At 39.2% G+C, this 15,482-nt stretch overlaps 1 protein-coding gene across 1 annotated transcript; it reads right to left on the reverse strand.

The window, feature by feature from the left end:
• Positions 1 to 4,454: 4,454 nt before the first annotated feature.
• emilin3a (elastin microfibril interfacer 3a) lies at positions 4,455 to 8,357 on the reverse strand. Its single transcript, XM_055045832.1, has 4 exons — positions 8,230 to 8,357; positions 7,998 to 8,117; positions 6,847 to 7,358; positions 4,455 to 6,265 (listed from the first exon to the last, which is right to left on the reverse strand). Exons 1-4 carry the CDS (start codon positions 8,355 to 8,357, stop codon positions 4,455 to 4,457), a joined length of 2,571 nt encoding a protein of 856 aa, XP_054901807.1.
• Positions 8,358 to 15,482: the final 7,125 nt, after the last annotated feature.

A 15,482-nucleotide genomic window follows, 5' to 3' on the forward strand; every position in this document is an offset into this window, starting at 1 on the left:
TTCACCTGAAAAAGCAATCGAACGTGAAAAACAGAACGTTTTTGGTGAGTAATGATAACCCTAACATTTTTATATTTCTCCTTTGTAGAGGGAAAGAAAGAATGATCACATAATACTTCGTTTCCAAGATATTTGCTTGCCTTTTACAACAGGAAGCGTTAAAAAACTCACTGCCCTTATATGGTCGTCCCTTTCTGTTCCTGAGAGTCTTTGTTCCAGAAACAAGTTTTAAATTACTTATCTGCTTTGAAAAATAACAAAAATGAGTTTCCACTTCTTTCTGGAAATCTCATGCTGTGATAATAGGAAATAAGTTATATTGTAAAGATTTATTTTCCCCACTTACTGGCTAAACAGAAATTTGCAGGAGCTGAGTCATTGTTTGTACTGGTTATGGCTGATGGGTTTTCTTATCCACCAGGAGATTTGCCTATTATAATGTGTTAATGAATTAAGTATTAAATAAGTTTTTTTTTGTGTTTTTTAAACAAAATAGCAAAAGTTTCCTAAACAAACCAAAAATTCTGTTGTTTTGTGACGTTTTTCTACGGTTTTGTGAAATCAAAGGTTATTTTTACTGCACATTTCAGCAACAAGGAAATTCAAAGTATTTGACTCCATAAAAACAAACAAAAACAAAAAGAGTGATAGAATAAAGAAAACAAATGAAAAGTTGTTATCCAGTCCAGAATTATTCTATATTCCAGTTGTTATTTATATCTTTAATGCAGATCTTTAATGTATTGTGGTGCTGAGACATTCAGTAATTTATTGAGTGGAGGGAAAAAATTAGAATTTCCAAAGTTTTTGGTTTATGAATTGTTTTCTACTTTGTTAGGTAAATTTTTTTTACCATTCTTGATTTGTGGTCACATCATTTAAAGGGCCAGAAATGGCCCCCGGACCACACTTTGGACACCCCTGCTCTGTCTTTCTGGGACATTAGTCCTCTAATCCTGGAAATGTTCTTCAGGTGATAGAAGGCCGACTTTTTAACCGTCTTTATGTGACTCTAAATGTTCAGATCTGATCACTGGTTTGCAAGACTCGTTTCTAGATCACATGTGTCAAACTCAAGGCGCGGGGCCAAATCTGGAACGCCATAGCTTTTTAAATGGCCCTATAGACTCCAGATACCAAAGTTTATCAGTTAGTCCCTCCAGTTTTTTATTGATTCCTTGATCACGGAAATCCACGCAAAATATACAGACAGCCGCATTTATCATGCTGGTAATAAAATTTTAGTTTATTAAAATTTATTTTTTGAAAAAATAGTCAAAAACGTTGGACTCCGACCTGCAGGTGGCAGTATTTCTTACTTTTACTCCATTGATGCCTCAGCTGTAAAGTCAGTCAATGTGGCAGGTAACAAAAAGTCGCATATATGAGCGCAAATATTGCAGAATTCCTTGTAAATATTTCTAAATTAGTTCTACAGAGTCGTTTATTCAGTCAGGTAAATGTTCGATACCCGAAGAAGAACTTATATATTTATTAATATTTTAAGAGTTTCCTAACCAATACTTTCTTCCACATCATTATCTTGATGTGGCCCAGAATGGAAATGAGTTTGATCCAAAGATAAAAACTTCAATTTAGTTTCTGTTTTAAGCATCTATTCAGCTTGGACTGGTTCTGTTCTTATTCTGTTTTACATTTTTATGATTTTTATTTATTTTTTATTATAATGATAATATCTCGTTTGTTTCATCCGTGGCTCTGATTCCTTTTTACTTTTTGCATCTGTTCAGTCAGTTAGTCGGATTATTTTCTAAAACTCTGACGTTATTACTGCGACTTCCGACTGAGGATAAATCCTTTAGCTCAGCTTTATATGTAACGTCTCCTTGGAAAATGTCAAATCCCGGAGAAGTCCTTGATTTAACGCAACTCTCTCCTGGGCTTCCTGGTTTGTGAGCCAGCTGTAATCAACTCTGTCTGTTCTCTGGCCATCACTGTAATGAGGACAAAAGCTGCACACTACTTTAACCTTAAGCTTCTGCAGAGGACATTATACAGGATGATTCACATTTTCGAAAGCTGCCGCCCTGTGTTTACTCCAATATCCTCTGTCGTCTGTCTTCGTGCCAGCTGTGCCTTTTGTGATTTGGGTGGAGGGAGGCGGTGGTCAGCGACGCTCTGCGTGTCGCACAGGAAGCGTAACTCCACCATGAGGGGAGAGAGAGAGAGAGAAATTCACCAGAGCCATGTCTGCCCTTTCTGTCCAAGTGTTTTGTTGGAAACAAACAAAGATTAATGGGTTGTTGTCTGGTCTGGTGTTTCTGTGAACCTAATCCAGACATTTGGGGAATACAAAGAAGAGAGCACAGATAATTAGATAGATATCATGGGTCCCCTTTTTAAACTGTGAAGTGTTAACTTTTTGTGGAAACTGTGCGTCTTTCCCTCAGGTTTACGTTTCCATCTCAAACTCGCCCATCTCTCCAGCTCCCCAAATAACATAAATGTGGAGTCTTTCACTTCCTCTCTGCTCTCTTTTCCATTCTCTATTATTTCATTTTGTCTGTTAATATGCAGCCCAGGTCTGGGGATAAAGTGTTTTCACACAACAGTGGAGTCATTTCCCATGAAGCTGTCATTTCACCCCCTGATTGCAGAGCAGGAACTAACAGGAGAGGGTTATTAACAAGGTCACCTTTTACTATATTGCAGGGTCCAATGAGAGCCGTGCCTGATGTACAACCAGAAGAAATGAGATATTGGCTGCTGCTCCTGGGTTGTCTTTCTTCATCACCTTGGCAATAATACAAATTTGTAATATTCTTCTGGCAAGCGAGCTTTGTCCCTGTTGACTTAATTCTTGGAAGGCACTGGAGGATTATTTACTGTCAGCATAGATCCTCATGGCACCGAACCGAAACATATTAATATGTCTCTACTGCCCTCTTGTGGTTCTGTTGAACAGTTAAAACCTAAATAGAGACGCTTAACTCTGAAACAAAATTCCATGCTTAGTTTGCGTACCAGAAAACACACCTAAAACCAACTGCCAAGCACGGCGGTGGAGGAGTGATGGCTTGGGGTTAAGTCACTGAGTCAACCGTCCTCTGACCAACATATGAAGCGTCACCCAAATTCAAGTTGCTGTTGCCAAAGATGGTGTTACAAGCAATATATTCATGTTAAATTAGCTCTCATGATGAGATTTTTTATTGTAGAGGATGTAAAAAAAAGAGCTGAAGAAACCAGCAGTTTGGTAAAACGTTTATTGAACAAATCCAAACAGAACAGCAACAGTAGGCTCTGACTATGTGCGACTGAAACAAAAGAGTATTTATACTTATTTACACTCCCCGGCAAGTAGATGTACAACAGGTGTAGAGTTGCGACACCTAGACACAGAGAAACTGAAGGGAAATTAACTTTAAAGATCAGGATCACAGAAATTAAAGTCAAAATAAACAAACTAAACCCAACGTCCAGCAGATTGTTACACAAATATTGTTTTGCATATATATAACCTTAGCATAAGAAAATTCAATATAAAAACATAGAAACATTGTTAATTCGTTGTTCATCTAAGCTTCACACTCACAGATTCATCCTTCAATCACGCTAAAAATTGTTTACAAACAATAATTTGTCATATAGCACCATCGCGAATGGAACCATTTCAATCACAGATAGCTGCCTTCTCTTTTTTCACTGCATATCATGATAGTATTTCTCTTTCAGTGCAGGTTTAAAGGGGACCTACTATGTAATATTCACATTTTGCACATTTATTTTGCTTCCATTTGGATCTTCACTGCTTCTAAAAACAAGCCAACCATTATTTTTTTTTAGCAATAACTGAATGTTTGTCGTCTGGAAATTGAGCCGTATCAAAGAAGTCATGCTGCCTTGCAACCCAACCCAAGTCTAGGCTCGCTACCTAGCAACCCAGGTGGAGTTCCAGCACATTTGGTGAGCCTGCTTTATGTGCTGTACAATGGCTGTTGGAAAAGACAAGTGTTTTGTTGTCAACTTACCACCCAAAGTCCACTTGCTGCATTCAACCATCACCATCTGCAGTAACTCTTTGAAGAATCTTGAATTAATATGAGTTACAGCAACATTTCATTTTCATTTGGGATCAAAAAACCATTTGTGAATCTTGTTGGTTGTGCAGGAGGGCTTACTAATGCTTTTCAAAGATGTACGTTTGTATAATTACGCATCTGATTGCAGCCATTTTCAGATGTGAGTGTAAACGTTGGCTTGGGGGACCAGCAGCTGATTAGGTGGATATAAAGTGACAAGAGGCCATAAAACAGCTCAAAATGTTCAGTACTGACCACATTGAAATCTGTTTATCAGAAACTGATTTTGTGTAAAAAAAAAAGTGATAAACATGTTTTTTAATGCCCATAGATCTTGACTTGCTCAAGGAAACATAATAGGTCACCTTTAAAGGCTTCAGCGGGAAAATATCAACATCCCTACCAATTGAACTAATTCAGAGTGAATGTGTCGCCTCGTTTGGTCTCTGAGCTCCTGGTCGGCTCGGCCCTCACGGTGCAGTTTCTCAGCTCGTCTTTCAGCTCGTACAGCTGCTGAGCGTGGCTGGTCAGCGTCCCATTAATCTGCAGAAGAAGACTGCTGGATTGTTTCTCCAGCTCCTCCCTGATTCTCTCCAGATCCTCTGCCAGGTTATTCAGACCTTTACACTGATCCTCCACGCTGGCAACGCGCCCTCCGACCTCAGTTACCTCCTTCTTGACCACCATGGCGGTGCTCCGGCACCCGCGGACCTCCTCCGCCAGCCGCTTCTTCATGTCCTGCAGCTCAGCTTTGAGCCGGGTCAGCCTGCGCTCGCCTGCCCCCAGCATGGAGGCCTGATGCCCGACCAGCTGGACCACGCCCTTCATCTGCTTGGCCAGGCGGAGCTCTCGTTCATGCCAGGAGCTGTTGGCCTCTCCCACCTGATGGACCACAGTGCCCAGGGAGTCTTGGAGCCTCATCAGGGTGTGGTTGACTGAACGAACATTGAACTTAAGAACCGTAAGCTCTGCCTGAAATGGAGGACTTCTTTCTGCGTCTACCTGCCTCTCCCTGGTGTTTAAGATCTTCTGCAGGGTGATGTTCAGACTGCTCAAGCGGTCGTTCTGCGAGTCTAAAACCTGCTTTATGTTCTGCTCTACGTCTTGGTTTTCACCCGGCCCAGCAGCGTCTCCTTGGGTAGCAGGAGAACAAGGAGAGGAGCAGAGAATCTCCAGGTTGTTTAGGTGTTTCTGCACTCGGTCTACATCGAGTTCAAGTCTCCTGCGGAGGGACTCCAGCTCCGTCTCCAGTGTTGGGACAGCATGGCCTTCCAGCAGAGTGGGGGCGGTGGCGTTGCTAAGCTCCTCTAGAGCTGTCAATAAGCGGTCCTCTAGGTCTCGAAGCTTCCCCTCCATTCTGGCCTCCAGCCTCCGCCCCGATGCAGCTTCTTCCACAGGATCTCCACTTCTCATCTGCCCTGTCAGGTTGAGCTTGTCTTCAACATACCGAAGCCGGCCCTCCAGCATCGCCTCTATGTGGTCCTTGTGACCGCTGAGAGCCACTCTCAGGTGCGTCTGGGACCGGTTCAGGCCTGCCACGGATGTTTCCAGATGCAGGACTCTTTCTGCCAGCTCGCCTGATGGACGGATCTGCGACCGGATGCTCCCCTGCTCGTCCCTCAGCTTTGACATGCTTTCCTCCAGAGCGCCTCTCATCTGCTCCTGCCGCTGCCGCTGATCCCTCTGGCACTGCCGCCGCTCAGCTCCAATCTTCTCCCCGCAGCGATCCTCCGCACTCTCAACTCGTTCCTCCAATCCATCGAGTATTTCCACCCTGACTGCACTCAGTTTAGCATCCATCAAACTCTCCACACCTCCCCTGGTTTTATTTGAGATAATCTTCAGGACTCTGTCTTGTCCCTGTACCGTTGCTCTGAGCTCCTGCAGCTCCGTCCTCAGCTTTTCCATCCTTCCACTCATTTCTGTGAGGTCTGGAAACACGTGGCTGCCATCGAAGCCCTCCATCTCGAGATCTCTGACAGGGATTTCCACAAACCCGACGACAGGTGGGTTAGACGCTGTAGCGGGAGCAGCAAGAGGCCTTGGTGCAGCAGAGAGCAGAGCTGACAGCATCCTGTTGGCATCGTCTCTCAGCGAGGCTCTCAGGCTGTTCTCCAGTCCAGACACGGTTCCCCTCAGTGTCTGCAGATCGAGGTTCAGATGCCGCAGATCCTCCTCTATTCTAAATATCCTCTCCTCTGTCTCGCTCCCCAGAGCCTGGCCTATAAACAAGAAATCAGACAAGCTCATTTTCAGGAAGAGCATGCAAGTCAGGGGTGTCTAAACTTTCGGTCAACAACTTGAGTGCCAAAAAGAAAAGTTTTTGCACCCACTCATCAATAAACAACACATGCAATGCTTTAAATAAACTAATAAAGTAGGTTTGTTGTGCGCAATGGGCATGTAAATGATTCTAGATGCAAAACTTAAAAACTTATTTTGGTGAAAAGTTAAAACTTTTACTTGTATGTTTATTTTGGTTTATGTGAATTGTACTAAGATTTTTGCACTAGAAACTCGACCAAAATACTTGGTAAAATTTTGAGTTTATGCAGACCATGATTTAGATCAATATTTCCTTCTTTGCTTTAATTAAGTTTAATGAATTCATTAAAAGCAGATTTGTGTGCAAACTTTCGAGTAGAGGTCACCGCATAGATGTGATCCTTGCAGAATACAAGGATTATTTAAAGACAAAAAAAGTCGGTGTTGTTGCAAACAGTTTCTATTGTAAGAAGATTTTTCTTTGTCCCAAATTGAGAATAGAAATTCTCCATCTACATCAGTCATTTCTGAGAGTTACCTGTGATCTTCCCCTGTGGCTGTTCTTCGGTTGGGGCGGCCATTTCCTCTGGGGTAACTTCCTCTGGTCTTTGGTCGTATTCCCCCAGGTGCTCTGGGTCGCCCTCTGTAATATGTGGCTCCTGGTATTCTGGTTCTGGCTGAGGTTCTGGTGGGTAAGGCTCAAAGGATGAGTCGGGGTAAGACAAGGATTTTGGCGACCCAAAGTGAGGCAGTGGGTAGGAGCTGAAACTGCTGGTGTGAGATCGCTTCGGTTGACTCCAAGGGTTTGGTTTCATAGGTGGAGTCTGGAACATTTGACCTTTGAAAACGGGCCCTTGGTGCTGTGGACCCCCAAAATGTGGGGCTTTCATTGGTGGACCTTTGAATGGTGGCATCATCCTGATTGAATGCTGGTAAATCTGGTGACCATCCATACAGTTGTAACCAGAGTACCCAGGACAACAACGCCATTCCAGTTCAGTCACTGTTTTATGGGCGACCTTGAACATCGGCTTGTAGAGAAGGCGATACCTGAGCAAAACATGGAGGTATCAGTCATGCACAGCCCTGGAGAATATTAAGAGATCACTTAAAATGATCAGTTTCTTCGATTTTACTCTTTATAGGTAAATGTTTGAGTGAAATGAACTGGGTTCTTTTATTCTGTGAAGTACTGGCAACATGCTTCTGAAATTCAAAGCAAAAATTTTGTTTGTATTTGCAGAAAATGAGAAATGATCAAAATGACAAAAAAGATGCATTGCTTTCATACCTCAAATAAAGCAAAGAAAACAAGTTGACATTCATTTAGACACAACAAAACTAATGTTTTAACTCAGGACGAGTTCAGGAATCAATGTTTGGTGGAAGAACCAGGAGGTTTTCAATGGGATTCAGTGCATCCCTTACAAGCTGCAAGGGATGCAAGTTATTGATTAATGAGCTAAACTGAAGTTGATTCATCTCATTAATTGACTAGTGACTAGTCTTAAAAACAGTAATTCTCTCTTCTATCAAGAGGAATAATCGACTGTCCATAGCAGGAAGAATTACAACACTAAATGGATATCTAAGTGAACGTTATTTAATTTGTATTGAACAAACCATTAATCAGCAATTAATTGTGAGTCTATTAGTTGTTTGCATCCGTTTGCTTCTGTCTACACTTACAGGAGAGTTGGGCATTTTTTGGCCCAGGAACACTTGTTGTATTCAGCCTTCACATATGGCGCTGCCCCATCCTGGACAGTGAAGGAAACCGTCTTCTCAATGACGTAGGCACAGCGGTTCCTTTTAAAAAGTCCACATAAAACATGACAAATGAAACAAAAACAGATGCCAGATCTGAAGTTTAACCTAAAATGTGCTGCTGCTTATTTCACATCGAAAGATTTGGACTTACTTGTGTCTGCTGGTTGGTTCCAGTTGCTCCTGGTGTGGACTGAGCCCCTGATGAATTGTGAATAAATTGGGGTATTTGGCTTCAGCTAGTGGAAAAAACAAACCAATCACGAGTGCAAAATGCATCATTTAAAAAAATAAAAATCAGTCTGAAAGAAAGAAAAAATTACTTTTTAAAATATTTTTAAATTACTTAAATCTTCCTTTGAAAAAAAAGGCAGAAATATAGTCAGCATAAAAAGAGAACTGCTGAAATTGATGCTGTTTGAGGTGGACTGTGTTGGAGTGACAGCAGTCCCACTGTGGGCTTGAAGGACTTTGGTACGTCACTAATAGGCCCCCTGGAAAACATCTGCATATCTCCACCCACCGGCCCTCCCCAGACGTAACACCAGAGTGACAATAAACCACATGAAAAGAAGAAAAACACCAAAATCTTAAGTTATTCTCAAATGTGGGACAATTTCCTCCATTAAGCATTGTAGAAAAATCCAGTTTTAATAAAACAGAGTCACTGCGGTGGCTGAACCCATATTAGCTTTTTCCCATGATGACGTCAGAAGGAAAAAATAACACACCACATCCTCAGGGCACAACAGAAGACCTTGTCTTAAAATGAGTAATTTGTAGCTATACTTAGCTTTTGGAACATAAAGACAATTTCAGGGTTGTTTTTTTTTAACACAAAAAAAAACCCACAAGTGAAATAAAACAAGTTTATTTTAGTTCAGAAATGTTGCATTGCTTCTGAGAGCTGCTTTATTTATTTATTTTTTTACAACTACTGTTGTTACTATTGTGTAATTTGGTTTATTTGTATTACAAAAGTCAAACAGATTCAATTTATACACATAAATATATGCATGCATGACCATGTAGTTTATTGTGAAATTAAGCCAAGAATTTAAAGCATCCCTTGATATTAACAGTCCTGGTAGAGATGAGTAAAAAAAAGTTTTATTGCTGCTGCATATAGAAAAATTAACCCTTTAAAAAATGCAAGACATTTTTCTGAGGGAACCTTTGGGAAACAATGGTTGAAATTTAAAGAAGAATCTTTAGTTTCTATTTCCATTAACTTCTTTTAGAAAAAGAAAAAATCTACTCATGAAGCTTCTTCAATTTTTATTCTTTTACTTAATTTTGTCAAATGTTTTAATCACATGTATCATGAGAGTTCGATTTTTTTTTTTAAATCAAAACGAGTCTCTCTTGTAAATTAGATGTATTTGAATCTCAACTGAACAATAAAGAAATTCCACTGCATGTTGCCACTTTGCTCAACTTAGCTTTGATGGTAATATTGGTGTTTTCTACAGGCTGTCTGGAGAAATGGAGAAACATCTTTTCAGCTTCACACACACCCAGAGAGCTTTAAACCTGACTTAACAGCAAACCTCCAGAGCAAACACTAACAAACACTCTGTGTTTAAGACCGTGACAGTGCACACCCAGGCCTGAGTGCTTTGCCCCTCAACACCACACATTCATTCACAACACAAGTCTTTGTGCACTTTTAGTAAGTTCACCACCCAGAGTATAGAGAACAGGCCCGACAGCCTGTTTGTTTCACAGAAAGGCCCTTTTCTACTGAAAAGATAGTTGAACTTAGTCACATTTTAGTGCCATGCAGCAACCACAAGGATATGACTGAAACATATTTGCAATATTTTGAAAAATATGAATTTGTACTTATTTAAGATTGGGTCACATACCAGTGTTAACATATTTGAATAAAATATTACCGTTTAAATTATTTCTTAGCTGCAGATACAAGTGATCAAGCATACACTAAGTATGCTATGCTATTGAAGTTTACATTTATCTTTTTATTTAAAATTAATTTAATTAGTTGTTGTTTAAACACTTCTTTTTTTAAATCAACAGAATGTGCCAATTTTTTATTTGATTAATCGTCACAATAATTGATTACTGAAATAATTGTTAGCTGCAGCCACAGTGTAAGGTTGGGTCTCGTCTGGGATTTTCACGTCTTTCAGATCCAAATGATGTGAAACAGAGAAAATATCCAGTGAGCAGCAGCTTTGTGTTCACATCAGGGCAGAAAAGACAGATTGGTTCAAATTGATAATTGCTAAAATAACCACTTTGCATAAAACCATTTCTGAATCACCTTTGACCTCGAAGCAGTAAGAGGCTGCCGAACGTTAATATGAGGTATAGCAAATGAGTGTAGCATATGTGAAGAGTTTATGAGTTTATACTACGCTTAAACAGCACTAACAGCACATTTTAGCTTACAGTGACGTCAGACGTGGAGAAATATATTAAAGTGCATTTTGGGGGAACCAAATAGTCAAAACCAACTTTATTTATGAAGCATTTAAAGACAGGATCCAGTGCTGCACAAAAATTATAATTAAATTAAACAGATAAAACATAAGAATTTAAAACGTGTACAAATGTTAAGAAAATATACACTAGCTTCCGATGTTTAGCTAGTATATTTATGCTAAGTTCCAGTTGTACTCGTTACTGGGAAATTCTGACTTCCCAGTTGGAAAGGTCAACTGGAATACCCTCCCGGGAAACAGGCAGCGTTTCCATTTACTCCCATTCACGACTTGTGAGGCGAACTTTACGCTTCAAAATGGCCGCTCCTCACATCAACAATAGAAAGATGTGGCAGAAAAGTTAATTTTAAAAGACGAGTGTTAACGTGCGCCTAAAATCAGTGTCACATTACGCCCACAAGATCTAAACTGTAGAAAAACTTAAAGTGGTGTTTGCTTATAGAAAGTAAAGGTTAGTTTTGGGTCTGTTATGGGTGTCGCCATGTTGGAATTCCGACGCTGTTGCTTCGAGTGTGACGAGTTCCCACTTCTCAGCAACGTTACGACTATTACTACAAAATGTCAGCACCTTCTGGTAGACCAGCGACCTGTGTTCATTATTCAGCTGTAATCTTTTGAAGCAAACCAGTTTCCTGTCTCCCCGATTACGCCCCTTTCTCTTGAAATCACCCGCATCAGCTCGGAAACAAAACAGTTCGTGTTTACACGTTCTCCACGAGCTCTTTGGCCCTCTTCGCTCATAGACAAGCTCCCATTGTGTGACGTGATACAAGCTGCAGAGAGCTAAGCAGCCGTGTTCAGACCAGAGCTCAAAGCCCAGCTTTATTCTGCAGCATGAAGGCGGCCCCACCCTCAGTTTCCTCTCTGTGACGTCACACAGTCCCAACTGTTCCTGCCCGCCTCACCTGCGTCTCGTGACAAACCTGGACTTCTCAGCTCGCGATCGGGGCGAGGCCGGGTGTGAAAGCGTGAGCCTGCGCAGCAGATGGAGGGTCGTGTTTTTGTTTGTCCCACTGCTCATTTCAGTTTGAGTTTAGCAATGATGCTCCAGATTCTGAACCGGTGTGTTAACCGCTTTGCTTGTGGCTTTTTGGTAACACTTACATTCCTGTAGCACTGAGCCGGAGCAGGAACCAGACATTTAATTCTGCTTTTCTTTAAAAATATATTTTTGGAAAATAGTTCTTGATTTATAAGTGGGTTTAATGAGCAAAAGTCTCCAGAGCGAAGACACAAAAACACAAAATCTTACTAAACATTTTTAGTTTCTTTCTGACGCAAATATCTTACAAAATGTGATATTTACTGGTTCTTCAATTGGTGACTGTATGTTGTTTTCAGAGTTGGGTATTTACATTTACTCAGTTTGAGTAACTTTATGGCAAAAATTAGAAATATTTTCATGCGCTTTATTTGTTACTTTTACTTGAGTTGAAGTAAAGCTGTTTGAGTGCAATATTTGGATGCTCGACCCACTTTGGGTGTTTTTTGATGTAATGCCTTGTTGCTGAAATGTGCTATACAAATAAACTTGATTGATTGATAGTACACTTGAAATAATGCTAAACTAACTTGCAAGTCAGGAAATATAAGAAATTGCTTTAAGTCAATAATTCCTTGATATATTTTTAAGTATAGCTCCACTGCAGATTATATTTTTTCCATGTTATGAGTGAAACAATCTGCCAGTGGAATTGGTACTTTATTTTTTAAAATTAATCAATTATTGATTAAAACAAAAATTCCTTATATGTTTTAGTCTTATTTCATGTGGATATTTGCACCAGAATAGGCCAAAACACTTGATAAGACTGTGTTTTTGCAGGGTATGATGTTTTTATTTAGTTTGTCTGCTTCTTGTATCCATATTTTCTGATTTAGACTTTAGTATGTTCACATCCATGCAGTAAATTTTACAAACTTGTTTCTTGTTTAATTTCACACGTACTTTTTTTTTTTTCCAAAAATATATTTATTCAGAGACGTTGGTTTGTCATTGGAGTTGACCAAAGCTGCAGGGGAACTCAGAGTGTTGTGCACACTTCGTCGTCTTGCGGACAGACGGCAGCAGGAGTGTTTACACATTTGGAGGCAGTTAGCAATCACACCAAAACTCACACATAAGCTTAGAGTCACCACAGTCTTTTTTGTTGTTTGTTTATTTACTGACAGTTTAATCATTTTTTGCAGTAGCTTAAATTCACACTAAAATGTACTAGAACAAATATAAGATTTCACTGAGCATGTTCATTCAAAATCCAAGGTTAGAAAATATAAATAATTGGTTCCACAAGTTACACATAGTAGAAAAACACACATTTTACCAAATATATTTGTCTAGTTTCTTGTGCCAATGTCTTAGTACATTTAAAATAAGACAAAACAAACATAAAAAATATTATTTTTTTCTTTTTAGCTTTCATAATAAAACATTTTATGCCATACATTTCTCAAAAATAGTTTTTTGAAGCTGTATTAGAGTTTCATTATGTAGAACTGTCAATTTGAAAACTGTGTTTGGTATTTATGAAAACAAAATAATGAAGCTATGAGAGGAAAATGTTCAAAAACTTGTGAAAACATGCAAACTCCAAACAGAAAAACCCAAACTTCATTTTTCTGAGTCCTTGTTTCAAAGTGTCAAAATTAAGTCAATTTAAATTTACTATTAACAATACAAACTGTTTCTAAAAACAGTCATGGTTACTATCATTGCAGCCAGTTATGTTTCAGTACTTCCACACATAATTTGGATTCAATTTAACGTTTCAGCTAAAATAAAGACGTTTTTTTAAACCAGTGATATCCATAGAACTGTACGCAGATTGAGACTGCCCCCTGGTGGTAAGAGACCCTCACAACGACTGACTCAGTTTCCTCCTGAGCTTTTCTCCCCACTAATATTTTCCATCAACGAGTAACATTATTGCTCAATAGGAAAACCATTTGTTATGCCCCGTAGACATAATAATTTGAAATACGCCAAAAATTGTTCCGTCTTCCTGGCTGAAACAGAAAAAATGGCCATCAAATAAATAAGTAGAAAACTTGGTAAAACTTTAAAACAGAAGCTCAGTGTGAACCCCAGATCCATACTATTAATAATGGATGCTATTTGATGCTCTTTTCTTGAAATTATTAATTCAAGGCAAGGGCGTAGGAACGAGTCTGTCATTGGGTGGGACGCATATTCAAAATTATCTCAGTTGTTGGGCAACAAGAGTCAAAACCACTGACCTAACTACACTAGAGGGCAGCACATCACAATTCACTCATCTGTACACAGAAAGTGACACTTGAGTGTCTACTTTAGATTTTCACATATTTGGATTATTTGAGATGCATTTCCTGTTAGCTTAAGCAACAATAATAACATCAGAGCATTGGACCTATATAATTCAGTGAAAAACCCAGTGTTGAAAAAAATAGGTGTTTTATTTCACTTTTATTTTATTTACTGACAACTTTAGTTGGTATTCACTTAAAATGTGATTTTACACAGCTGCTGTAGTTTCGTAGTAACTTTTATAAAGGTCTAAAAATCAGGGACACATTTAAAGGATGCAGTTCATCATCTTTGCTGATAAGATGTTCCAGTTTTACATCGATCGGTTTATGGAAACCTTTAAAGATCAGGAAATTTAACGAAACTTATATTTATAGTTGTAGCTAAGAACTTTGCTCATTCAAGTCTGGAAAATGAAATTTTCAGATGTCTTTTACTTTTGTTCATTTGTTTTGTTTTTACCATACACACAATATTGTGTTAATATTTAAATCTTTATAAATGTCTTCCTTGAATCATTTTAGGTTACATGTTTTTTTTCTTAAAGGGGCAGTATTATTTAAATTTGACTTTTCAGCGTTACATCATGTTATAATGTTATTCCCTCATCAAAAACACCTGGAGTGTCACTTTAAATCTGTAAAGCATGTTTGAGAAATTTTTTAATCTCCAAAACCATTCTGTTTGGTCTCATCAGTCGCTGCCTTTCTCATACAGCTCCTTCAGACTAGTGACAGCAGCAGTTAGCAAACAGCTGATTAAACTGTTTTAGTTTCATCATCTGAAACTGATGAAACTGGAACTATAATAATAGGAACTAGTTCCTATTATAAGAAAGTGGTAATAAACACATCAACGCTAAGTTTAACAATTATGGCCAAATAAAACACAGGCAATATTAAGGTCAGCTACACTGTCGTGGCGGGAGCTGAAGGACCCCTGAACGCTACGGACCGACGCTGAACGTCACGGTTGCCTGGAAACGGACACTGCGCAGCCGCAGTGAGCTGCTGTCAACCCGCGTCTCATATACATATAGCTCTGGAAAAAAATATCAGTCTTCTGATTTTATTCTTTATAGGTACACGTTTAAATAAAATGAAGATTGTTGAACTACTGACAAATTGTCTCTGAAATTCCAAGCAAAAACTTTGATCCTTTTTCATTTTCTGAAAATAAATACTAAGTAATAATAACTTAAAAATGCAGTGTTTTCAGACCTTGAAATAAAGAAAAAAAACTGGTTTAGATTCATTTAGAAACAACAAAACTAATGTTTTAACTCAGGAAGAGTTCAGAAATCAATATTTGGAGGTTTTCAGTGGGGTTCAGTGCAGTGGGCTCTTCATTTCTTCCTGACCTGCATGTTGTTGTTAACAGTTTTAGTTGGACAAAACTATTTAATTTCTTCTGTGAATGTATGTAAATAAGCAGTGACGTTTTTAAAAAAATGCACCAACAAATAACTTCTCTTAGTGCTTAGCTCTGCTGGGGGCTAAGGACCCATAAAGGTCAGATCCTAGAACCACCCCTGACTTTGACTATTGCTGACAGCAGATTATAGGTCACCTAACCAGTCTTTACCATAAAACCGGGTCAGTCTTGACCATAAGACCGGATCAGGACTCAGGGAGAGGCAACTTGTCCTGCAGC

The sequence above is a fragment of the Poeciliopsis prolifica genome, unplaced genomic scaffold (genome assembly GCF_027474105.1).
Source record: "Poeciliopsis prolifica strain line A6 unplaced genomic scaffold, Auburn_PproV2 SCAFFOLD023, whole genome shotgun sequence".
Taxonomy (NCBI): Eukaryota; Metazoa; Chordata; class Actinopteri; order Cyprinodontiformes; family Poeciliidae; genus Poeciliopsis; species Poeciliopsis prolifica.